This window comes from Myotis yumanensis, unplaced genomic scaffold, assembly GCF_028538775.1.
Source record: "Myotis yumanensis isolate MYYU_CA2020_CCGP unplaced genomic scaffold, mMyoYum1.0.hap1 SCAF_2, whole genome shotgun sequence".
NCBI classification, from domain to species: domain Eukaryota; kingdom Metazoa; phylum Chordata; class Mammalia; order Chiroptera; family Vespertilionidae; genus Myotis; species Myotis yumanensis.
In genome coordinates, this window is record NW_027223753.1 from 3,244,817 (window position 1) to 3,268,540 (window position 23,724).

The 23,724-nt window shown below is 60.4% G+C and overlaps 2 protein-coding genes across 2 annotated transcripts; one reads left to right on the forward strand and one right to left on the reverse strand.

The window, feature by feature from the left end:
* Nucleotides 1–69: 69 nt before the first annotated feature.
* ZBTB48 (zinc finger and BTB domain containing 48) lies at nt 70–7,151 on the forward strand. Its single transcript, XM_070403979.1, has 11 exons — nt 70–146; nt 666–1,359; nt 1,816–2,057; nt 3,941–4,052; nt 4,625–4,717; nt 5,076–5,162; nt 5,336–5,490; nt 5,900–6,036; nt 6,104–6,268; nt 6,665–6,753; nt 6,824–7,151. The coding sequence occupies exons 2-11, from the start codon at nt 673–675 to the stop codon at nt 7,112–7,114; spliced, it is 2,058 nt and encodes a 685-aa protein (XP_070260080.1). The 5' UTR covers nt 70–146; nt 666–672; the 3' UTR covers nt 7,115–7,151.
* A 1,504-nt stretch (nt 7,152–8,655) lies between these two features.
* Nucleotides 8,656–19,259, reverse strand: KLHL21 (kelch like family member 21). The gene is made up of 4 exons (XM_070403980.1): nt 18,172–19,259; nt 15,528–15,933; nt 11,927–11,999; nt 8,656–10,749 (listed from the first exon to the last, which is right to left on the reverse strand). Exons 1-4 carry the CDS (start codon nt 19,190–19,192, stop codon nt 10,456–10,458), a joined length of 1,794 nt encoding a protein of 597 aa, XP_070260081.1. The 5' UTR covers nt 19,193–19,259; the 3' UTR covers nt 8,656–10,455.
* Between the last annotated feature and the right edge of the window lie 4,465 nt (nt 19,260–23,724).

A 23,724-nucleotide genomic window follows, 5' to 3' on the forward strand; every position in this document is an offset into this window, starting at 1 on the left:
CATGACGTCACGTCCGGCGGCGGCGACGGCGGCGTCTCAGCTCCGTGCTGTCTGCCGGGTGCTTACGCCCCGGGCAGTTGGCGGGTGGGGCTGTGGAGTGGCCGCGTCTGGAATCTGTGGGGCCGGCGCAGGGAGGACCGGCCCGGGTGAGAAGGGCGGAGCGCGAGCGAGAGAGGGAAGGGCTGCGGCCGCCTTATGTCCGGCCGCTCGGGAGCCGTGGGAGCGGCGTGGGCTTCGCTCACCTGTCGGCAGCCGCCGCCCTCCCCTGCCGCGGGTCCTCTCGTTGTGCAAGGCCGATCAGTTCGTGCTGATCCGCTGCTCCTTCCCCCTAACTTTAATCCGTTCCATCAGCGCCCCTTGACGACCCTGCCCTGGGTCCCACCAAGCCATTCCTCGTCCCCCCACCTAGTCCCCTTGCGCTCCCGCCACCCACTCTCTGGCCAACCCTACGATGGGCTGCTCACCTGACCCCCGCCCCCGGGGAAGCTTTCAGTCTGTTCCTGTCTCTGCATGCACACTCTAGTCTCCATCTGAGCTCTCGTGGTGCTAAATGTGACGCTGAGTCGAAGCCACCCGCCCACTCCCACTTGGCAAATCTAAGGGCTTTCTCTTTTACCCCTGGGCCCTGCTGACCAGGATGTCACTTCTGCCTTCCTCCCCTCCAGACAGATCATGGATGGTTCCTTCATCCAGCACAGCGTGAGGGTCCTGCAGGAGCTCAACAAGCAGCGGGAGAAGGGCCAGTACTGCGACGCCACCCTGGCCGTCGGGGGCCTGGTGTTCAAGGCCCACTGGAGCGTCCTCGCCTGCTGCAGCCACTTCTTTGAGAGCCTCTATGGGGTTGGCTCCGGGGGCAGCGTGGTCCTCCCTGCTGGCTTCGCTGAGATTTTTGGCCTCTTGTTGGACTTCTTCTATACTGGCCACCTCGCCCTCACGTCAGGGAACCGGGACCAGGTGCTCCTGGCCGCCAGGGAGCTGTGCGTGCCAGAGGCGGTGGAACTGTGCCAGAGCTTCAAGCCCAAAACCTCGGCGGGACAGGCACCAAGTGGCCAGAGTGCGCTCGAGAAACCTGCCCCCCAGGATATGAGCAGCCACCCCGAGGAGCTAGCAGGCATGGAGGAAGAGGAAGCTTCCGGGGCTGTGGGTCAAGTCCCCAGGGATCAGGAGCCCGGCGGCAGCACCAGCCCGCCGAGGCCCCAGCTCGGTCTCCCTGCTCCGATTGGGAGCCCGTCCCTGCGTGGGACACTCAAGCAGGCCCTGAAGCTTTGTCCCCCAGAGGACAAGGAGCCCGAGGATTGCAAAGTGCCCCCAAGGCCCTTCGAGGCTCAAGGTGCCCAGCTGCAGGGCAGGAGTAATGAGGTACTGGGTGCAGGGTGCTGGGAATGGAGATGTGGGTGTCCGGGGAAGAGATTGACGCTTTTCTGGCATAAGCTGGACCCCAGGGTAGAATCTCTGTTACATGGATTTAAAGCAGGCTTTTGCCAAACACAGGAAGCTGGCCTTGCCCTGCGCCTCAGCAGTCCGTGGCTGCTAGCTTCTTGGCATGGAGTGGGCGGCACCGGGGTTGCAGGTGTTTCCCCAGGGTAGTGAAATCCAGCCACTTCCAGTTCCTGCAATAGAGCCCCTGCCTCCGAGTGCGAGATCCTGATGCGGCCCCCCTGGAGTCCCTGACGGGAACAGGCACAGGCGTGGGGGCTGGTCTGGGGATGTGCCCGGGTGGGCCTTGGGATGGAACTGGATGGGGCTGGCTGCAGCCACCCAGGGGCCCTGCTGCTTAACGGGGTGACGTGCGGCCGCCTCCTGCCTCTTCTCTAGTGGGAAGTGGTGGTTCAAGTTGAGGATGACGGGGATGGCGACTGTGTTTCTGAGATGGAGACTGTGCTGACCAGGAGGAAATCGAACGTCCTCAGAAAACCCTGTCCTGCTGAGCCAGCCCTGAGCGCAGGCGCCCTGGCAGCCAAGCCCCCTGAGAAGAGAAAAGGTAGAGCGGTGCCAGTTGAATGCCCCACGTGTCATAAAAAGTTTCTCAGCAAATACTACCTGAAAGTCCACAATAGGTAAGCACTCTGTTTTTCTATTTGCTTCTCCTGTCTGCCATTCCCATGTTGGGGGAGGGGGCCTGTGCTCCCCACTTCCGGGTCATGTAGGGCCAGCGGCTCCGTCTCAGATCCACATGATAAGGGAGCGAGAACCTAGCCTTGGGTCGGATCCCTTCCTCCCTCCTGTGGGCCCTCGAGTCAGAGAGGGTTTGTGTACGTCTGTCAGCAGCTCCGCCCCCTGTGAACCTTGACCTCCAGCTGGCTTCTGCCAAGGGGATGAGGGAAGCCCCTGATGCCACTAATGGCCCATGTGGGCTTTGGGCCAAGATGGTAACTGGTAGGATTGGCGCTGCCTGGGATTCTGCGGGATCTAGTCCTGGGATGTCAGTGGAGCATAAGAGACCGTTTGGCTCAAGCTGTAGTGTCCACTAAGGAAACCGGATGCCACAGGAGCTGTTGTGACGGAAAGTAAAAGTGAGCAGTTAAATGATGTCAGTCCCTCAGACGTGCCAGCCACATTCAGAGCTCAGCCCCCCCATGTCACTGCTGCCGCATTGAGGGGCACAGGCATGGAGCGTTCCCATCGCTGCTGGGGCTTCTCTTGGAGGGCGCTGCTCCAGGTTCTCCAGGGTCCCGGGGATGGCACCTAGGTGACCTGCCGCCCAGCCCTGGCACTGCCCAAGACATCACTGGTCCACCGTGCTGCAATTTCTGGCCAGATTGGGCCACACGGGTTTCCTCAGTGTGACACTCCGGGAAGCACTGGCGACCGGCAGAGTTGGAGGAGGGAGGAGGAAGGGACCTGTTCACCCTCTGCTTTGGGGCAGCTGCTGCCAGCGCAGTCTTTGGGGAAGTCCAGTGTGGGAGACACCCTGGGTGACCGCATCTGCCTGGTCACTCCCCCGTGTAAGCACTGGCCCATCCCCCCGTGGGCTGCCGGGGGTGATGGCCACCTGGGGTCCTTGGGCTGGAACAGGACGAGAGGAGCGGGCAGGTTGCAAGAGCTGCCGGTGCCTCTCACAGGCTCCGAGGTGAGCAGTTCCTGCCAGTAGCGGACGAGCCCGTGCTGGGTGCTCGGATCCTTAGTGAACAAAACCAAGAGGCCTTGGGGACCCTGCCTTCCACTGGGGCAGCCCAGACTGCCGCCTGCCAGACGAGTCCCTTCGCAAGTGGAGGTGGGAAGTCACGGAGAGGAAGGGACAGCAGTGCCAGCCCGGGGAGCTCCGGGACGGGTCAGTTGTAGTTGGGAAGGAAGATTTGAGCAGCTCCAAGCAGGTGAGGACGCTCACCGAGTGGAAGCTGGGAAGAGCGTTCAGGCTGAGAGAAGAGCCAGAGCAGGGGCCATGGGGTGGGGTGGGCCAGTGGGTTGGCGGACACTATGGCAGAGAGACCTGGGGAGTGAGGCCAGCAAGGTAGGGGGTGTGGCATCTGTACCCCCCAGACCCCCAGGCCTTTTCTCAGGTGGAAATAAGAGGCGTTGGGGGTCCTGAGATCTGCCTGCTCACGGTTCCTATGATGGCTGACGTGTAAAGCTGCCAGGAGGCTGGTGTGGGCCCAGGCAGGAGGCTCAGGCCAGGCCCAGGGCCCTGTGTGGCCCCTCGGGGGTGGCCGGAGGGGAGGCGCCAGTGGTCAGATATGGTCACAGTTTTGAAGGTGGAGCCCACGGAAGCTCCGGGCAGATTGAGTGGTTTCTCCAGGGAATGTGGACCCAGGGATTATTTCTGCCTCAGAGAGATGGGCACGGCCCCGGGGCTGGAGCTGGGCTGGAGCTGGGCGGGAGAAAGGGTTCCCTCTCCACCTGCAGGTTCACCAGCCGAGTGGGGAGCCGCTGGGAGCGGAGGGGGCACTGGGTGAGGGTGAGGCGAGAAGTCGCTCAGCCCACACCCCGTGGCTTCTGGCAGGAAACACACTGGGGAGAAGCCCTTCGAGTGCCCCAAGTGTGGGAAGTGCTACTTTCGGAAGGAGAACCTCCTGGAGCACGAAGCCCGGAATTGTATGAACCGCTCAGAGCAGGTACGTGGCTGGCCTAGGTGCTTGTGGGTGGGGCATGTGGCCTCCGTCCTGCCCCCGGGAGGGGCCCGCAGACGTAGATGGGACGGTCAACGCGAGAGCTGCATGGTTCTTGGATGCTGTCAAGTTGGCTGCCTGGTATTACAGGTGGGGACACAGGTTCCAAGAGTGGAAGGGACAGCCCAGGAGGCGTTTGGGGTTTGCCTGCCAGGCCCCTGGGCTTTGGAAAGGGGGTACCTTGGTGGGGGGCTGCCTGCTGGGAAAGGCCACCTGGCCACTCCCTTCACCCCCTGGCGGGCCATGTGGCGGGGCAGCCACATCCTGCCCTTGTCTTCCTAGAGGCCTGTTGCCAGGCCAGGGCTGCAGGGAAGGCCGCGGGCCCTGCCCCCAGCCTGCCGGGCCTGCGCGGGGCCTGGTTTGGAGGGTTTGAACAGTCAGGGTCAGGGCAGGCAGATTACGTGTTGCCCTCTCCCACCCTAGCGGCCCCCTCCTCGGGCAGACTCCTCCCAGCAGCGAGTGGAAGCCCGGGCAGAGGCCCCGCTGATGCCGGCCCCGCTTGCCCCTCACACTGCCAGGTCTTCACGTGCTCCGTGTGTCAGGAGACCTTCCGCCGGAGGATGGAGCTGCGGGTGCACATGGTGTCCCACACGGGGGAGATGCCCTACAAGGTCAGGCTCGGCCTGTCCCCAGGGCCGTGGGCCAAGGGGCAGCCCCAGGATCCCTCCCGCTGGGTGCCTCCCCCTTGCAGCTTCAAGGAGCCCCGCCTTCCCTGCCCATCCAGTGCCCCACACCTTCAGGCTGGGCCACTGGTCCTTTTTGGGCCCTTGCTTCTTTCCATAGAGGGCAGGCTCAGCATCCCTGCGGGTAGGGCATGGGGCGCCTTCCCAGGGTGTGCGTCACCCAGGTCACGGGGCCTTCCAGTGTCTCCGGCTGGGCCCTGCCCTCTGTCCCCCCCCAACCCCCCAGCCCAGGGGTGGCCGGGCTATGGTGCGGGCTGCCTCAGGTGCCTGCGGCCTTGTCTTCCAGTGCTCCTCCTGCTCCCAGCAGTTCATGCAGAAAAAGGACTTGCAGAGCCACATGATCAAGCTGCACGGAGCTCCCAAGCCCCACGCTGTGAGTGTGCGGCGGTGCTGAGGGCTGAGCCAGTGCTCAGACGCTGGGACTGTCGCTGCTCCAGGGGTGGCTGTGCGGTTTCTGCCATGAGGGCTGTCCCGGGGGGTGCGGGCTCCTGGGCAGCCCCGCCCTGCCCTTACCCTGCTCCCTCTGTCCGGTCCCTTCCGCCCCAGTGTCCCACCTGTGCCAAGTGCTTCCTGTCCCGGACAGAACTGCAGCTGCATGAGGCTTTCAAGCACCGCGGAGAGAAGCTGTTTGTGTGTGAGGAGTGTGGGCACCGGGCCTCGAGCCGGAACGGCCTGCAGATGCACACCAAGGCCAAGCACAGGTTGGGGTTGGCCCGTCTTCCCCCAGGGCCTGGCCCTGCGCCGGCTCCAGGCCAGCAAGTGGCCCGGCAGGCAGAGTGTGCTGACACACGGTCAGAGCGCCCGCCCCGAGTGTGGTGCCTGCAGGGGCCGCAGGGGCCGAGCAAGTTTGCCAGGCAGCTGGGGGAGGGGAGTCCAGGCTAAGACAGGGCTCTGTGCCTCCCTGGGCAGGAGTTGGTGTCCCCTTGCTGGCACTGCCCAGGCCCTCCTGCCCCAGGCCGCTCATTGAGCCTCGGCCCCTCGGGAGTGGCTCAGGCGGCTGGCTCAGGCCTCGCTGTTTCCTTGGCTCGGGGCCTGGGGGGCTCTCGGCAGCAGTGGAGTGAAGGGGGCCCCTTCCCTCGGTGATGGCCTCTGTGTCCCCCACCCGGGCAGGAACGAGAGGCCGTATGTCTGTGAGTTCTGCAGCCACGCCTTCACCCAGAAGGCCAACCTCAACACACACCTGCGCACACACACGGGCGAGAAGCCCTTCCAGTGTCACCTCTGTGGCAAGACCTTCCGCACCCAAGGTGAGGCCGGCCTGCCCTCCCTGTCCCGGGCCGGGGCCCCGCGTCTGACCCTCGTCTCGCCCCACAGCCAGCCTGGACAAGCACAACCGCACCCACACTGGCGAGCGGCCCTTCAGCTGTGAGTTCTGCGAGCAGCGCTTCACCGAGAAGGGGCCCCTGTTGAGGCACGTGGCCAGCCGCCACCAGGAGGGCCGCCCCCACTTCTGCCAGATCTGTGGCAAGACCTTCAAAGGTACCTCACCCCTCCTTCCCTGCAAGCCCTGGCGGAGGAGAGGGCCAGCGTCTGCATTGCTTGCCCACGGGAGCCAGGGGCGGGGAGGCTGTCACACGCTCCTCCTCCTCGGCAGGGACCTTCCCGCCGGCGGGTCTCCCAGTCCCCATGGAAGGTCTGGGGGCTGCTATCCAGCAGTGATAGCGGAGCAGGGCTCCCTTATTTAATCCTCGCCTCAAGCGGAGGCGGTGGCAGCTCCCGGGTCCTGTGCAGTAGTGACCTTGGGAGGCACTGTAGGTGGCAGGGCCCCAAGCAGCGGTTGGAAACCCGGAGGACTCCCAGCTCAGGGCAGGACCCCGTCACTTCCCTGTTTCCCGCCCTGTTAATGCCTCTCCTGCGGGCCCCTCCCCTCCTTAGCTGTGGAGCAGCTGCGTGTGCACGTCCGGAGGCACAAGGGCGTGAGGAAGTTCGAGTGCACCAAGTGTGGCTACAAGTTCACCCGGCAGGTAGGCCTGGGTCACCTCCTCCTCCCCACCTCGGGCCTCCCAGCCCAGCCCTGAGCCCCCCAACTCCTAGGCCCACCTGCGGAGGCACATGGAGATCCATGACCGCGTGAAGGACTACAACCCGCGGCAGCGAAAGCTCCGGAACCTGGTCATCGAGGATGAGAAAGTGGTGGTGGTAGCGCTGCAGCCGCCCGCCGAGCTGGAGGTGGCCTCCGCCGAGGTCATCGTGGAGTCCCTGGCCCAGGGCGGCCTGGCCTCCCAGCTCCCTGCCCAGAGACTGTGCGCAGAGGAGAGCTTCCCGGGCGTCATGGAGCCCTCGCTGCTCATCACAGCTGCCATTCCCGAGGACTGTGACTCGTAGCCTCCACCACAGCCCCGTGCCCGCCCCCAATAAACCACGTGGCTTCGAACTCGCTCACTTGTTTCAGCCCGTCCAGCAGCCTGTCCCCAGGTGCCGCCAGGCTGCGCTGTCCCAGCCCCCAGAGGACCCTCTGCACCTGAGCCCAGCCCTTCCCACCTGGTCAGACCTCAGCAGAGGACACCCTGGTGGGGAATTTTGGGGCCAAGCCTGTGGCCCAGGATGCAGTCATCTGTCTCCCATCCCTTGTTCAGTTGGTTGTAGCATGGGAGCAGATCCCACAGGAACATGCTTCCCTGAGGCCTGGGGTCAGCCAGTTCCCCCCACCCCACCACCCCCCTGCCACCGGCCTCACGGGTTCAAGACTCCCGCCCAGGGAGAGTGCAGCTGAGCATGATGGGCCTTAGGAGGCTGGCTCGTGGCTAAGCAAGTTCTGGACCCTGCTGAGGAAAGGGGCCAAGGTGGGTTAGGTTGTCCAGGAGGCCTGGGTGCAGACAAGGCCAGCCGAGTGTGAGAGGTCCCTGCTCCTGTGACATGGGGACAGGAGTGGGTGCTGCTCGCCATGGTGCGGGAGGCATTATTAGCGCTGCCCTGGGGCAAGTTACTAACAGCTTCATTCCGTCTTTTATGGAATTACTAACAGTACACGCTTCATAGATGGGATTAAGGGAGAGAGCCCCCGTTTTGCTGTCACTGCTAGATAGCAACCCCCCAGACCTTCCCTGGGCTGGGGCTGCTCTCAGGACGGCTCACTCCAGCCTGGCAGCTGGTGGCCACCAGCAAGAGCTCCGACAGGCCCAACCTGCAGCCTCTGAGGAGGCATCAGAGTCTGTGACCTCCAGCTGCCCCCAGGGGGGAGTGCTGCTGTTTGGGAGGTGGTAGCCATGGCCGTGACCCCATGAGCCCGAGTCACGATGGAAGACCCTTCCTGGAGGGTTCCTGAAACGGCCCCACGGCATGCTAAGTCCTGGGGTTTGAGGAACCCACCTCACCATCTTTCACTCCTTGACCACTCAGGAGCTCAGGTAATGAGTTCAAGTGCAATGACCGACACCAGATTATGAGCTGCCTCACAGCTGTCCGGCAGGAGTGTTAAAAAGGCAAACTACGGCCTCAAAACGCCCCTTCCTGGCGCAGGCACCGGCCTTTTCCTTGGGTTCAGAAGGGCCTGCGTTTCAGCAGAGCCGAGTGCTTCTGGGCCCCAGGAATCAGTCCTTCCCGGGCACCCCCACCCAGGCCCAGGTTCACCCACTGCAGAGAGGATCAGGCTGGACTGGGGGAGGGCGGGGCGGGTGCCCACAGGTAAGCAGGGAGGCCGCCTGCAGCAGGTGGGGCCTGGACACACGCTGAGTCCTCACAGCTCATGGCCTCTCCTCCACTTCACACCTTGTAGTCATTCAAGATGAGAAAGGGCCTGGAAAACTCTGCCCCTGGCCTCAGCATGAGCCCTGGCGTGGCTCACTCTGCCCCTCACCCAGCACAGGACCGCCTCACACGTGTGGCCTCCCAAGGTGCCAACAGAGTAAAGCCAACGACGCCAAGCGTATAGGAAACATTTTTATTTCAAAAAGTACTGAAGGCGCCCTAAAACGGCAGCATTCTGGACGGGACATTCGCCTCCAGAACAGACAATAAATACGCACACCCACCCGCCCTCTGGGCTGGCCCTGGGTGCCGACGGGGGAGGGTGACTAGAGTCATAAATACAGAATAGTCAGGTCAGCATCCAATGCCATCCCCGAGCTCCCATAACTTAATGTGTCTCGGAGACTGATACAAGGGAGGGTGTGCACCCCACACAGTCCCACCCCAGCCCCCAAGTCAGTGTACATTCATCTGCAGGTGGTGGGGGCTTCCCGGCCTGAACCCCGTGCCAGGGGGGAGGGGGGGGGTCCAGGGCAGGGAGCACACGTCTGAAGGCTCGTTCTGATCCCCAGACCCCTACATGCCCTCCCACCGTGCCTGACTCACAGTGGGGACGACCCATGGGGATGGCAAGGGCTGGCTGTGAGCTGTGGCCGCCCAGCAGGTGTCTGGAACACGAGATCTAACCCACCGCGATGACCACACACAACAGGGCCTAGCCAGCGGCTCTGGAGGCCACAGGCCTCCTCGCAGAACCGGTGCCACTGGCCAACGAAAGGGTCTGCAGTGGCATTTGTGAAGTGACGCTAACCCTTTCTTCCGGTGAGAACATACGGAAATGGCCACTCAGCAAACATTTCAATTTATCGCATGAGAAAACGCAAATACCTTCCTCACTGGACAGGAGACCAACTCCAGCAAAGCTTCGCTGGGGGCCTGAGGGACAAGCCCACGCAATCCACGAAAATGCTCACACTCCCCAAGAAACGTGCCCTGAGCCCGGGGGCTCCGACCTCCTGGATCCCACCCCCAACCCCACCCTGCAGAGGCCTGTGGACAGATCACAAATCACTAGCCCTGGCTCCCAGCGCCTCTTAAGGCCAAACTGCCTTTCAAACCTTGCAAGCAACCACGAAGCCACACTGCCTGGGGCTGCTTCTGAGGCAGGATTCCTGACCACAGGCGAGGGCACTGTCCGCCTGGCTGGGCCTTGAAGACCACCAGCTCCCAGCGCCTCCCGGAAGGAGCCCGCCCTTGCACCTGCAGGCTTCTACCCTCTTGCATTGGGTTGAACTTGGAGAGGCCTCCGAGCCAGGGCAGAGGGCGGAGGGCAGAGGACCGACGACATGCCAGGTGGTGGGGTGGGTGGGCAGGGACACCAACATCAGGCTCAGCCCAGGCGCACGGAGACACACTCAGGAGGCCCCTCTGGGCTCCTCCCAGGCCACACCAGTCCCACCGCCCTGCGCCCCTGGTCTGAGCTCAGCTGCTGGAGGCCCAGCCCTGTGGGGATGTTTCTGTGCGTGACCCCCTTCATCAGGGGAGATGGGGAGACGGCACGTCGGGATGCCGCCATCACCCGCCTGATCCCCAGTGCGGCCTGCGGGAAGGCAGCCTCGGCCACTCTGACCCCCTCCACTCGTGCCCCAGAGGCTCTCCTCCCCCGGAGGTGGGTGCAAGGGGGTGACAGTGGGGAGGCGGGGGCGCAGGGGTGGTGGCCTGTGGGAGCCAGACATGTGTTGGTGAGGAGGCAGCTCTTCCTGGGCCAAGGGAGGGCCGTTCACAACTGGCGCTGGCGCCGCAGCTGTGACTCGGGTCTAGATGCAGAGGGTCCCGGTGTTGGACCCTGAGGCTTCTCGGCAGCCCAAGAGCCGGGTTCCGCCCGGTGAGCCCCACCCGTCCTCAGGCACGAAGGAGGGGGTCGCCGCCCCCGAGGTGCTGGGTTACTGCATCGAGGCCCTCCTTGGGCCAGGCCGGGGCTAGTGCAGCTCCTGCGGGTGCTCCGGTGGCCGCCGGGGCTGGCCCACGTCCATGTCGCTGGTGCTGTCTAGCTCAAAGCCACGTCCACCCAAGGGCGTCTGGGGCATGAACTGGCGGAAGATGCTGACGCTGCCATGCCAGAAGGTGGGCTCCGGGAGCCGCCCCACCACGCTCCAGGCTCGAGTCTCAGGGTCATAGGCTTCTACCACATCCGAGAGTTCAAACGTGTTGTCATACCCGCCCGAGACGTATAGCTTCCCTCCGAGAACGGCCAGGCTGCCTCCCACGTGCACCTGTGGGTCAAGGGCGACAGGTGAGTGGCGGCCAGTAGCCAGGGCCTGGCAGAGCCCCCGCAGTCCCTCTCCATGGAGAAGGCGCCTGGAACCCTCAGGAGGGGCGGCCGCAACACTTCAGGAAGTGACGCTGGGAGCCAGGACCGCCAGCACCCTTCCTGCACCCCACCTCAGAAAAGGGGCTCCCCGCCCAGGCCCTGCGGTGGTCAGGGGGCTGCAGAGGCGCCGAGTCTCCCTGGGAGCAGCACCGGCCTCTACGGCAGGTGGGAACGGTCTTCCCACCTTCCAGACGGGGAACTGAGCCTCTGGGACGACCTGAGACTAAGCTCCGAGCCACAAGGCCGGGCCATCATCTTCCTCGTGATTGCTATGAGTATGTGTAGCTCACTTTGGGGAAAAACATAAAGTTAATTTCTTCTCTTTTCTTTTTTTTAAAAATATATTTTATTGATTTTTTACAAAGAGGAAGGGAGAGAGATAGAGAGTTAGAAACATCGATGAGAGAGAAATATTGATCAGCTGCCTCCTGCACATCTCCTACTGGGGATGTGCCCGCAACCCAGGTACGTGCCCTTGACCGGAATCGAACCTGGGACCCTTCAGTCCGCAGGCTGACGCTCTATCCACCAAGCCAAACCGGTTTCGGCTAAAGTTAATTTCTTAAGGATAAAGATGTCAAGCTGTGACGTAAACTGTGGCATGTGCCACGCAGAGGTACCCTGAGAGCAGGAGTGGAAATGTTAAGGAAGACACAAAAGATGCAGGTGGGGTAGGTGAGTCTGGGACTAAGGAAATTTGCCCGAGTGGCCAAATGCTGCCGCTGCCTCTTGGCTCCATGACACTATCAGGCTCGGCACCTCACTCCTCAACGCGCAGAGAGAAGGGGAGACCCGATCAGGCAACAGCACCAGCACCGTGTGGGTGCCCTGCTCAGAGCACACAGCAGGCGCTCAGTAAGTACATTACCAAGGTCAGCCCCCAAAGACCTCGTCTGACCTTATCCCCCCTCTGTTGTCAGCTTGCTCACTGGCAACAGCCACACTGAGCTGAGACCTTGTTCTAGGAACCAGGCTTGCCCTGCCCCAGGGCCTTTGCACGTGCGGTCTCTGGTGGACACTCCTCCCCAGTGTGCTCTGTGCCTCAGGGTGGCCTGTGCTTCCTCCGCAGGCAGACTTACCTGATTCATAGATGGGATCTTGTCCCATTCGTTCTTCGTGGGGTTATACACATCCACCTCGGCGGAGTCGTCCCTGTGGAGGGGAGGAGGGGAGTGAGTGGGACTGCAGAAGAGGGTCCTCCAAGCCCCTCACCTTTGAGGACTTCTTTGGTGCCATCTGACAGCCCATTATCTGTAGAGAGCGCCTGAGAAGGCACATGGGCATTTCTTTAATTATTGGCAGCGGAATCCAGTGGCCTTGGCAAAGCCACGTCCTGGAAACACGCTTTGCCAAAAGGCAGGAGTGTTGTCAGCTTGACCTTCAGCCCAGGTGCCAGGGGGAGGGTTTCATTATCTAAATCCAGTCAAGCACCAGGAATGAATACAACTCGGGCCCACCCAAGAATGCACATAATCTCCTTTGTCTTGACTTTTAGTAAAACTTCCTGTTTTTTGCTGTATAAAATAAACATGCTGTATCGGCTCTGGGTCCCTGTCCCTGTCTCTCCATCAGAGGACAGTGGTCCCACCCGGCCCCAGCTTTTTCCTCCCACCTCTTTGTCTGTCTTTTTTTCATTTTCTCAATCCCTAGCCACCCCTACTCAGGAACCAGACCTATCTCTGGCCATGGAGAAGAGAGACATATTTATAATTACCTAGTTGGACTCTAGCCCTGATTTCAGGCCCCACCCCTACCTCTGGCCTGGGTTCCGAGGCCAGAAGCCAACCTTCCTCCCTAAACCCTCAGGTGCCTAACCCTTTCCCCAGCACCCAGCACGAACCCACTGCCCTCCCCTCGCTGCAGCCACACTGGCTTCAGAATTTGAACTTATCGGGGTTCTTCCCACCCGCTTCCTACTCGTAATTCCGACTTGGACTTGGGCCACCTCTTCAGGACAGTCTTCCGTGGCCGACCACCCTATGGCGCACCCCCACGTGGCCCGGACGGATCCTCGACCACCGCCTCACCTCTGCTGTCAGCCCCTACCCCGCCCCGTTCACTGTGCGTCCTCAGCGCACAGCAGGGTAACCACGGCAACAGGAAGGAAGGTGCCCCGAGCTACCCTTCCCCTTGGGGTCACCCTTATTAAAAGGCTCCAAGGCACAGCCTTGAAAAGCAAAGACTCTCCCCAAAATAGAATGACCGCAGACAGACAAGGCGTCGACAGGTGGGCCAGACAGTGAGCACTTGAGGCCCTGCACTAGCAGCCATGGCACCTGTAGAGGGGCTGGCTGGTCCCAATCCAGCTCACTCATGGATCCCAGAAGTCTGCCACTTCACACTTTTCACATGTCAGAAAACGGTACTCTTGCCCGGCCGGTGTGGCGCAGTGGCTGAGCACTGACCCAGGCACCAGTCAGGGCACATACCCGGGTTCGGGCTCGTTCCCCATAGGGGGTGCGCAGGAGGCAGCCAACTGATGTCTATGTTTCTCTCTCCCTCTCCCTTCCTCTCTCTGAAATGAATAGAAACATATTTAAAAACAGACAAAATAGCTTTGATTCTCCCCCTCAAGCTACTTTAAAATGCAAAGCCATTCCTGCTTTGTGGCCCGTATATACCCTGGTAATTAACCCTGGAGCCAGCGGGCTGTCCGCCCCGAGCAGGAACGCACACCTGCAGCCAGACGGGACCAGGCGGGACAGTGCTGCCAGCCCCTTCCTCCGCAGGGCCCCGGCCAAGGAGCCGCTTAAATGGGGACCAAGGTGGACACGGCTGGGGGGGGGCCACTGGGGGGGGCCTCTGCTCACAGCCAGGACAGGAGCAGGCATGGGATGCGCACCAACACGGCAGCCACCTCCCTGGGAAGACACCTTCAGGAGCTGCCCCATGGGTGGCGTTCTGAGCAGGGGGCATGTGGTCCATGGGGCACCAAAGGGCATGACAGGGTGGCTCTGCGACAAACGTTCAAGTGCATCAGACCAGGCGCTGCCTGCACTCAGGTGAGTCACGGACGGACCCGAGGACAACCGGCTGCCTTTCCTGACCATTCACTCTCTCAGCTGGGCTGGGGCTGGGAGGCAGAGCTGCCCCCCACTTAGGTAAACCCTTACGAAGGCTAACAATGCGGAGGCACCCACGTGGGGCGGTTGGGTAACGACAAGTGACTGAGACCAGGAGGAGAGCGCAGACCCGGCCTTGGGCACACTTTGCCCTGGGACCACGGGGCGGAGGACATTCTCAAAGGCACGCAGCCTGGAGAGCCTGCGAGGCTGGCACGCTGATAAGTTGTATTTATAGCCTCTCCACCCCTCGGAAGACACCCACCCCGACTTCAGGGAGGGAGAGCTGGGGGAGGGGTCAGATGTGTCTATAAGAGGACCCGGGGCTGGCGACATTCCAGGGCTTTCTCAGAGCCGCCCCCAGGCTCCTGCCCACGGAGATGACTGGCCCCTCGGCCACGTGTAAGCAAGGCCACCTGCCTGAGTGCCCACCTGCCTGAATGCGCTCACCGGAAAGCCCGGGGAGAGGGGAGTGGCAGCTCAAGGCTTGGGGGTGGGGGGAGCTTCTGAGGCTCCCAATTCAAAGTCCCAGCCCAAAGGGGGACAGAGGGGACATAGGGGCGTGCTATTCATACCGTCCTCTTCCCTCCTGGTCCCTGTGTGCAGGACAGCTCCAGGCCAGGGAGGGGAGCAGCAGGGACACAACGGGCAGGGGGTGCTGGCCCCGGGATGCCCATTAGGCGGTGGCACGTGGCTGTGACTAGTCACCGAGACCTGCGGGTGCTGCCATGCTGCAGTGGCTCCACAGGGGGACCTGGGCACTTTTGGTTCACACCTGGTGCGACCACGGGAGGCCTGTGGCAGTAAGTCCCCGACCCCTGCAGGCCTTTCGCCACCTGTGAAAAGGGACGACAATGGGCCCCCTCCTCATGGAGGCCAACCATGCAAACGCCCGGCCCGGGAAGCAGGCGGCACAGCTGGGCGAGTCCAGGCCCCAGCCCGCAGCGTGCGCTCCCACAGGCAGCAGCCTGCTCGGCACCAGCTCCCTCCCATCCAGAGCGGCTGCCGGACCTTGGACAACAGCATTCGTTAGGCCAGAGTCATGGGCCCTCCCGGTGCCAGGCCAGGGGAGGGGACAGACCCAGAATTGGCAGGCGCGCACTGGACACGGACGAGGGGGCGGGGCAGTCTAGCCACCTGGCCGCTGGCACCTGGAGGCAGGCCCCCACCTGCCTGAGTGGGGTGGACACTCTGCTCGGTGAGCAAAGGGTCTTTCTGTGAAGACCACACGTTCCCCCAAAGTCTCGAGTGTCCACATAGCGTCCCCTGGTCTGTTTAAGATTCAGAACCCCTCTCAGACAGGACAGGGTCCTTCCAGCGAAGGCCGTGCGGGAACAGCCGGAGCCTTCGGGGCTCCCTCAGGTGGGAGTCCAGGCAAAGGGCTCCTTTCATTTAGCACCCAGAAGGTCCCTGGAAGGACCTAGCCCCACCACACCCGGGATCCCTTCACTACGAAAACCTGGAAGCCCCAGAAGCTGCCGTCAGAACAGAGGCTGCGGGTCAGAAAGACCAGCCCTGGACCCCGCCCCGGCCTCGTCCATGCGGCGAGAACAGGGACGACGCGCTTCGCACGGGGCCTGGTGAGATCACGCCGTGGCCTTGGCCCCTGGGGACTCACCTGATGAAATACATGAGTCCGTTCAGAGTCACTGTCTTGGGGGCAAACGACCAGGGCGGAAGCTGGCCACAGGCCACCAGCGACCACAGGTCCGTGTCCGGGTCGTAGCACTGCATCACCATGGTCTCCTTGCCGGCCAGCGAGCCGATGGCGTAGAGCCGGCCGCGGCAGGCCGTGGTGGAGCAGTTGTCCATGGGGTAGGTCATGGGCTGCAGGGCCTCCCAGGAGTCGGTGGTGTGGTCGTAGCGCTCCGTGCTGTCCGCGGCCACCACGTACAGCAGCCCGTCCAGCACAGAGGAGCTGTGGTACTCGCGGGCCTTGAGCATGGGCGCCACCTCCGTCCACTCGTTCACGCTCGAGTTGTACCTCCACACGCAGTCGTACAGCCTGGAGCCATCGGACCCACCTGCCAGGACACGCACAGCAGAAGAGTCAGCCCCTGCCCGCTGGGGTGAGTCACCCACCTACGCCTTCCTGAACTCCCCAGAGGGCATCTCCAGGGGGAAGAATGAACCTCCCCGGCTTTGATGTAAACACATGCCCTCCTGCACTGTTAATGCCCAGGCCAGGGGTTCCCTGCCGCGGCTAAAGCAATGCGGACGCTGACCACTGCTCACCGCCCCTGAGACAAGACGGCCGAGCTTCATGCCACAAAAACACCTCCAAATCTCTGCCGGCCGAGCAAAGGCCCTGGGGCCACAATTCTAAGTAAACAACCTGGGTCTGGACCCGACGTACATGTCAAGCACCTCAACTGGACCAGGGCATCAGGTCTGAGCCGGTCCTCCTGGGGCCACGGCACGGGAGTGGGATGCACGGGGGCTTGTTCACCAGAGTCCAGGCTGCCTGGCCACCCCCTAAGCAAGGCCGTGCAGGAACAGCGGAGAGGAAATTCACTTCATGCCGCAGCAGGAGACCCAACACACAACGTGACGCCCGAGTGGACTTCCAGCTCCAGTTCCTGATTTAGGAAAAAGCCATCAAGTTGTACAGACACAGGGCGGGGCAAAAGTGGGTTTACAGTTGTATTCACTTTCCAACACAATAACTAATAAATAATGACGAGAATAAACTTTCACGCGCAGACAACTGTAAACCTACTTTTCCCCACCCGGTATACGCATACTCAGTTCTGTCTACATTTCAAAAAAGAACTGAAATAAAAAACATCAAAGCCCAACGGCGCTGACTGTAATCATGAAGTAAACGAGTCCACCCAGGACCCAGGACCTCGCCTGACCCCAGGTCGAAGGGACCCCAGGGCCCAGGGGCTGCGTTCCCTGTCCCCGAGGCTGGCGCCACAGGCAGAGCAGACAGGACATTCTATCCGGCCCGGGGCCCTGAGCTTTTTAAAGGGAGAAAACAAGTCGGATAAATGCGTCCCCCTGCGGCAGGCCTTCTTCCTTCTAAGGGAGAACTGTGTGCCCAAGGCAGCTGAGGCGCTTTCTCTCCCGTGAAATTCCCGACCGGCAGCTGCTCGGAATGACCGCCACCTGTCTACACCCAGAGGATTAGCTGCTCAGCTGGGACATGTAGGCAGGGTGTGCGGAGTTAGGCCAGTCTGACCACTTTGGGGAGGGAGTTCCCCCGCCAGGCGTGGGGTGGGGGGCACGGTTCCCAAACGCAGGCCCAACCTCAGATCGCAAAGGGGCCGATTCTGGGAGATGGCAGCAGAGGCTGGACCCCGAGCTGCAGGTCAGGAAGCTGTGGCCATGGAGTGGAGTGTGTCCTTAGGCCGGGATGCCTCCCACTTGTCAGCTCAGAGCCCAGCAGGGACACTGCCCGTCTCAGAGCCGACTTTCTCCCGTGTGCCAGGCCCAGCCCACGGCCTCACCGAGGGATCCCAGGCCTCAGCGGGCCAAGTGCACACCCAGCCGGCTTCTTTCCTTATATAGCCCTCGCGGAGACCACCCCTCCTCACCCCGCGAAAGGAGGTAGCCTCCTGTTGGAGCCAAGATTTATCCTCAATAAAAAATTTGGGAGAAGCCCAATGTGGACCCGCCCAGCGTGACTCGGCAGTGTTTTGGGGTTTGAGCCAAGTAACTGGAAGAAAACCTCTTAGCATGTGACTGTGTTTACAGTCATCGGGCAGAGAGCAGCCTAAACACCATGTGACCCACAGCTCAGCCCAGGTGCAAGGCCAAGGGAGCCTAGTCAAGGGTGACCAAATGGGAGCCTCAGCGGCCTTGGAGGTTGGGCCGGGAGAAATCCCCAGGAGGGGGGAATGGATGTGTCACAGGGCGTCGGCCCCAGGCCTGTCGCTGGACTCCCTAGGGAGAAGAGAAAGCACCCATTGTGGGGGGTGAATGCCCCGGTATCTCCCAACCAAATGGGGGGAGTGGCACTTCCTGGGGAAAAGAGTGGGCTCCCCAGACAGGCCCCGCAGCGCGGGACAGAAGCCCACAAACAGCCGTGTCCCGCTCACACAAGAGGCCCTTCTTCTAGGTCGAAAGTACCGGCTTAGAAGGGAACCGTAGTCCAGTTCGAGGGGCAGGAGAAGTGACCGCTGGGCGCGGTCCCGGGCCCAGGTTCGGTGGGTTTCTCGATAAGGTAGACTTGCTACCGCAGGGGCGCAGGAGGCCAACCCCGGAGACCCCTGCCGGGGGGTCGGCCGGCTCGGAGTCCTCCCGACCAGCCCACTCACCCGTCACGTAGATGTCGTTGCCAAGCGCCACGATGCTGTAGCCCCCGCCCAGGTGGTCTGGGAACTCGGCCAGGTAGCGCCACTGGCCCGTCTGCGGGTTGTAGCAGTCGACGGTGACCAACTCGTCGCAGTCCTGGTCGCAGCCGCCCACGAGCACGAGGATCTCGGCGAGGCCGGTGGAGGGGCGCGGGCGCATGCGGGGGCAGGGCCCGCGGTCGTGGCGGTCGTAGCGCGCCGCCTGGAAGTCGCGCGCCTCGCGCAGCAGGCGCAGGCAGGGCGGGCAGCAGGCCACCAGCGGCTCGGCCTCGACGTGCGCCAGCAGGTAGAAGCGGCGCACGAAGGGGAGGCGCACGGCCTCCAGCAGCTGCGGCCAGTGCGCGGCGCGGCGGGGCGGGTCGGCGCGCACCCAGCGCAGCGCCAGCTGGTAGGCGGCCTCCTCCTTGGGGACGCACAGCCCGTCGTCGCGCAGGTAGCGCAGCAGGCGCGCCAGCGGCAGCCGCTCCAGCTGCTCGGCGCCCAGCTCGCCCACGTGGCGCAGGATGAAGCGCTGCGCCGCGTTCGCCAGCCCCACGCAGCTGAAGGCCTCGGCGAAGTCCTGCATGTCCAGGCAGTTGGCCAGGTCGAGCTGCTGCTGCAGGAAGGCGCCGCACGCCTCCTTCACGGCCGGGAACTGCAGCAGGTCGGCGGCGCGCAGCAGCGGCTCGGCGTTGTCGCCGCTCACGGCCACGCGGCCCGTGTAGCTGAAGTCGAGCAGCAGCTGCAGCATGTCGGGCGGCACCCCGTGCAGGCGCACCCGCTCGGCGCGGCTCTCGCGCAGCTGCCCGGCGAACATGGCGCGGAAGTAGGGGCTGGCGGCCGCCAGCACGGCGCGGTGCGCCGGGAAGTCGCGCCCGCCCGCCGCCTCCAGGGTCACGTCCAGGAACTTGCGCTCGGCGCGCAGCTGGCTCAGGCCGCGCAGCAGGCTCAGCGCGTGCGCGGGGTCCGAGAAGGGCAGCACGGCCAGGGGCGCCGGCCGCTCCATGGCGCCTTCGCTGCGGGGCGCGGGGCCGGGACGCGCTACGGGGGGGAGGCCGCGGCCGGGGCCAGCGGGAGAGACGCGGCGCGGCCGGCGCAGCTGCTATAAATACGGCCGGGCTCGGCGGCCTCCGGGGGGCCGGCCTGGGAGGGGGCGGGGCGCCGCCGGCACCGCCCACTTAACCCCTCGGGGCCCGGCGCCGCCCGCCCCGCCCCCGCGCGCCCGGCTGAGTCACCGCCGCCCGCGCACGTCCCCTCTCCGCCCTTCCGGGGCTTCCTGCGGCCTCGCGCCGACGCCCGGGCCGGGACGGCGGGTGACAAGTGTTCTCTCCGGGGGCGGCCCTGCCGCGCGCCGGGATGGGGGCCTCCCGGGCCTGCCCACGACCCACCGGGCCCGGCTGCTGAGCACAACCCGGCGGGGGCGAGCGCGGCGCCCAAACCGTATCCCTCCCTTTCGTGCCAGACTCCCCAGTGCGCCCGCCCCCAGCCCCAGGCTGCTCCGCACAATGGCTTCTTTTATTTTTTCATTTCACTAGTTCTGAGGGCTGCTAGTTGACCCTACTATGGGGACATTTTCAAGCAGCAGGATCTTTACAGCTGGGGCCCAAAGCAAGAACAACTACACGGTTTGAGGTGGCTTTTCTTCCTGGCGCATTACTCGGGGCCCGACGCCAGGAGTCCGCTGGGCTGCGTTCCTGCGGGAGTTTCACACTTGACTCACGCGGTCATTAACTTTCGTCAGCATCGCGGCGCAGTTTCAGTTTCCGATTCGGACTCCGGCTCCGGAGCGGCGCTCCGAAGGGGGCTGGCCTGCTCTGGGTGGGGTCACCCTGGACACCCGGGCCCCCTGCCTCCTCCCCTGACCATGGACGTGGGGAAGGCAGAAGACGGAGGGTAGGAGAAAGTCCTAAGGGTATACTATTAAGCTGAAAAACAAAAACAAAAACAAAAAAAAACCCCGAAAGCACCAGAAAACAATTCCGGAGAGAGAAAAAGCCGTTTTCCTGTTCCAAAAGGGGACACGCGGGGCCCCGGGGGCAGTGCATTCAGCTCAAGGTCAGACAGGGGACCGCCTGCCTTAAAACCAGGAATGTGCCCGTTCCGAAGGATCAGAGTCACTTGTCGGGTGACGGAAAGAGAAACCTTATTTAAGAAAGGAATCTGTCTTATTTTGGGTTCCAATAGATCCAAAACCAGGCAGGACTGCGTTTGCAACATGAGCAGATGAAAAAGCTCCCTCACTTGGAGCGCGTTTTCCCTTTCACGTGTGCTCGGTTGAGTTTTAGACAAGATCCCTAGTTCGCCTGCAGCCCTCTGGTTTTGCGGAGGAAACCTGGGTTTTGTATGGAATAGTTTTCCACCCCCTGGCCCTGTGAGCTTCACAGAAACATTCCTGAACCCTCCCGCCCCAGCCTGGGCCCGCACCGGGGAGTCGCTGTCATTTCTTGCTTTCAGCCAAGTGGGCAGAGCTTCCGCAAAGGACATCTTGTTTTCATCGCCTGTCTGCAAGGGGAGCTGCAGGCTCGCCCCTCTCCTCCGGACTCTCTCTCAGCAGCCCGCCATGAGAATGTTTCTGGTCTGACTTTCAGCACGGGAAGCTCAGGCCTGAGTAAGGAAACAGTCAGGTACCCGCGCGCTGCCTGTTGCCCATAGATGGACTGTTCACACAGCTAGTGGCGGCGGCAACAGCATTCCTGGGCCCAGGAGCCTGGCCAATCGCTTCCTTGCACAGGCGCTGCGACAAGAAACGTCCGAGTAGCCAGGAAGTGGCATGTTGGTAGGGAAAAGCACTAAGGTCCCGCAGGTCAGACAGCTCACCCACCTCGCATAAATCAGATCTTTCAGAAACCAGTCATGTGTCTGTTGTTAAGAACTGAGTCCAGTTCCGTATTTCGGCAAATCATGTGAAGAATAATTTAGATATTTATTGAAATGGAAAGGTGTCCATGCTATAGTATCAAGTGAAAAACGTTACCCACCACAGGACCCAGTTGGTTATGTTCAGCTGCTTACAAAAACATTGTGAAGGTAACACTTTCTCTAGGGGGTTAGGTTTGTAGTTCTTGCTTGCCTGCATTTTCTATTTCTGTGCTAAATATATAACCTGTGTGTTAAAGAAAGAAGACGAGTTCAAAATAAAATTTAAAAATTCAGTTATGGGGGGGGGGTTAGCTATATTATTAATATCTCAGACCTATGAGACAAGGATTTGAAACCAGGTGGGCGTATCTAAGTCAATAAATGAATGTGGTTAGAAAAGAAAGGAACAGATTTAGACTTATCAGCTGTTTGGAATTTTCAATAATCTACCAACCCAGGTATGCTATTTAGTTTTGTGAGGTTTTTTTTTTCTCTATCTCATCCATCTCCTAAGTTCAACACGGGAATGTGAGACATTCCTTCATTGCGGTATGACAGTGTGGCAGATACAGTCACCAAACTGTATTAACTAAGGCCGGGTTGGAACACTACTACTAGTATTGTTTGGTGGGGAAGGTGTTAACACTTGCCACACAAGCAATAGTTTTGTTTTTTTTGCAGTTTTTTTTTCTTAAGATTTTTAAATTGAATTTTGGAGAGAGAGGGAGAAACATTGATGTGAGAGAGAAACATCCATCAGTTGCCTCCTGTATGCTCCCTACTGGGGATCAAGCCTGCAACCCAGGCATGTGCCCTGACGGGGAATCAAACCAGCAACCGTTTGGTGCACAGGATGGCGCCCAAACAACTGAGTCACACCGGCCAGGGCGACTTTCCAGCTTCACTGAAAAATAATTGGCACAAGCGATAGTTGGTGGGAAAATGTTTGTATTTAACGGTTAAACTTCAGCCATGAAAGTTTACCCTTTCTCAAAGGAGGAAAATCATCTTTGCCTAAGGGACTTCTTTATGATAGTGTAATTTAACATAAGATGGTGCTATTAAGTTTAAAAAAATTCAAACTACTTAATTTTGATATTTATTTTTAAAATTTTATTTGATTTTAGAGAAAAGAAGGGAGAGAGACAAACGCTGATTTGTTGTCCCACTCATCCATGTACCCACCGGTTGACTCCTATATGTGCCCTGACCCGGAGATATTTAAATTCTAATTTTAGGCAGGCAGGACAAGAAGTGACTGAGATTATTTTAAAAGCTGCTGTTATTTTTTTCTTTCTGTTCCTTTGGGAACATTTGGGAACACATACCTTAGCATTTAGTCAAAAAGAGATTGCGCCTTTTTTTCCTATTAGACACGGATTTTTTTCCTGATTCTGGGCTGCCTACGGTGTGGGGTGTAACACACTTATTATATATAAACTTTTTCTCTAAGGAATTTTATAGTATTCTCTACCATTAAGTGCATTATTATATGCAAATGAGATACTATAAGTGAAAATATTTAGAGTGTTTGGCACACAGTGTTGCTATTAATCTTTATATTTTTCCTGTATGAACCATAACACAAGAAATGCATTTCAGCCCTACCTAGCTGGTTTGGCTCAGTAGCTAGAACTTTGGCCTGTGGACTGGGTTCCATTCTGGTCAAGGGCCATGCCCAGGTTGCGGGCTTAATCCCCAGTAGGGGATTGGCCAGGCTCCCTATGCAGGAGACAGCCGACTACTGTCGCTCTCTCTCTCTCTCTCTCTCTCTCTTATCATTGATGTTTTTATCTCTCCCTTCCTCTCTGAAAATCAATGAAAATATATTAAATGAAAAAGAAATGCATTTGATTCTTCTATGCATAGGTTACTTTCCTCAGTATAAGAAAAATTGACAGTATATAATTTAGGACTTATTTATTAATGGTTTTATTTATTTACTAGAGGACTGGCACACGAAATTTGTGCTCAGGTACAGTCCCTAGGCCTGGCCTGAGATCAGGGCCATCTTCCCCAGCTGTCTGAGCTGCCCCCGCCCCACCGCCACCCACCCCCGGTTCCCTGTTCGCCATCGGGTAATCGGTGCCTGCTGGCTGGGGGAAAAGGACGACGAGGTGGTCAGTGCGCCTCATAGTGACTGGTCCAGTGGTCATTCTGCCTTTAGGGTCAATTTGCATATTATCCTTTTATTATATAGGATTTTATTTTTTTTAAATCCTCACCTGAGGATATTTTTCCACTGATTTTTAGAGAGAGTGGAAGAGAGAGAGAAGGACAGAGAGAAACATGGATGTGTGAGAAAGATATCAATTGGTTGCCTCCTGCATGAGCCCCAACCAGACGGCCAGACCCCAGGCCGGGGAGGAGCCTGCAACCTGCAACTGAGACATGCCCCTTGACTGGGATCCAACACGGGGACCCTTCGGTCCGCAGGCCAACGCTCTACCCACTGGGCAAAACCGGCTAGGGTTATTTATTTATTTTAAAAGGAAGCAAGAATTTTTATATATATATATTTCTTTATTGATTTCAGAGAGGGAGGGAGAGGGAGAGTGAGAGAGAAACATCAATGATGAGAGAGAATCATTGATCGGCTGCCTCCTGCATGCCCCCTACTGGGGATCGAGCCCACAACCCAGGCATGTGACCTTGGCGGGAATCAAACTTGGGACCCTT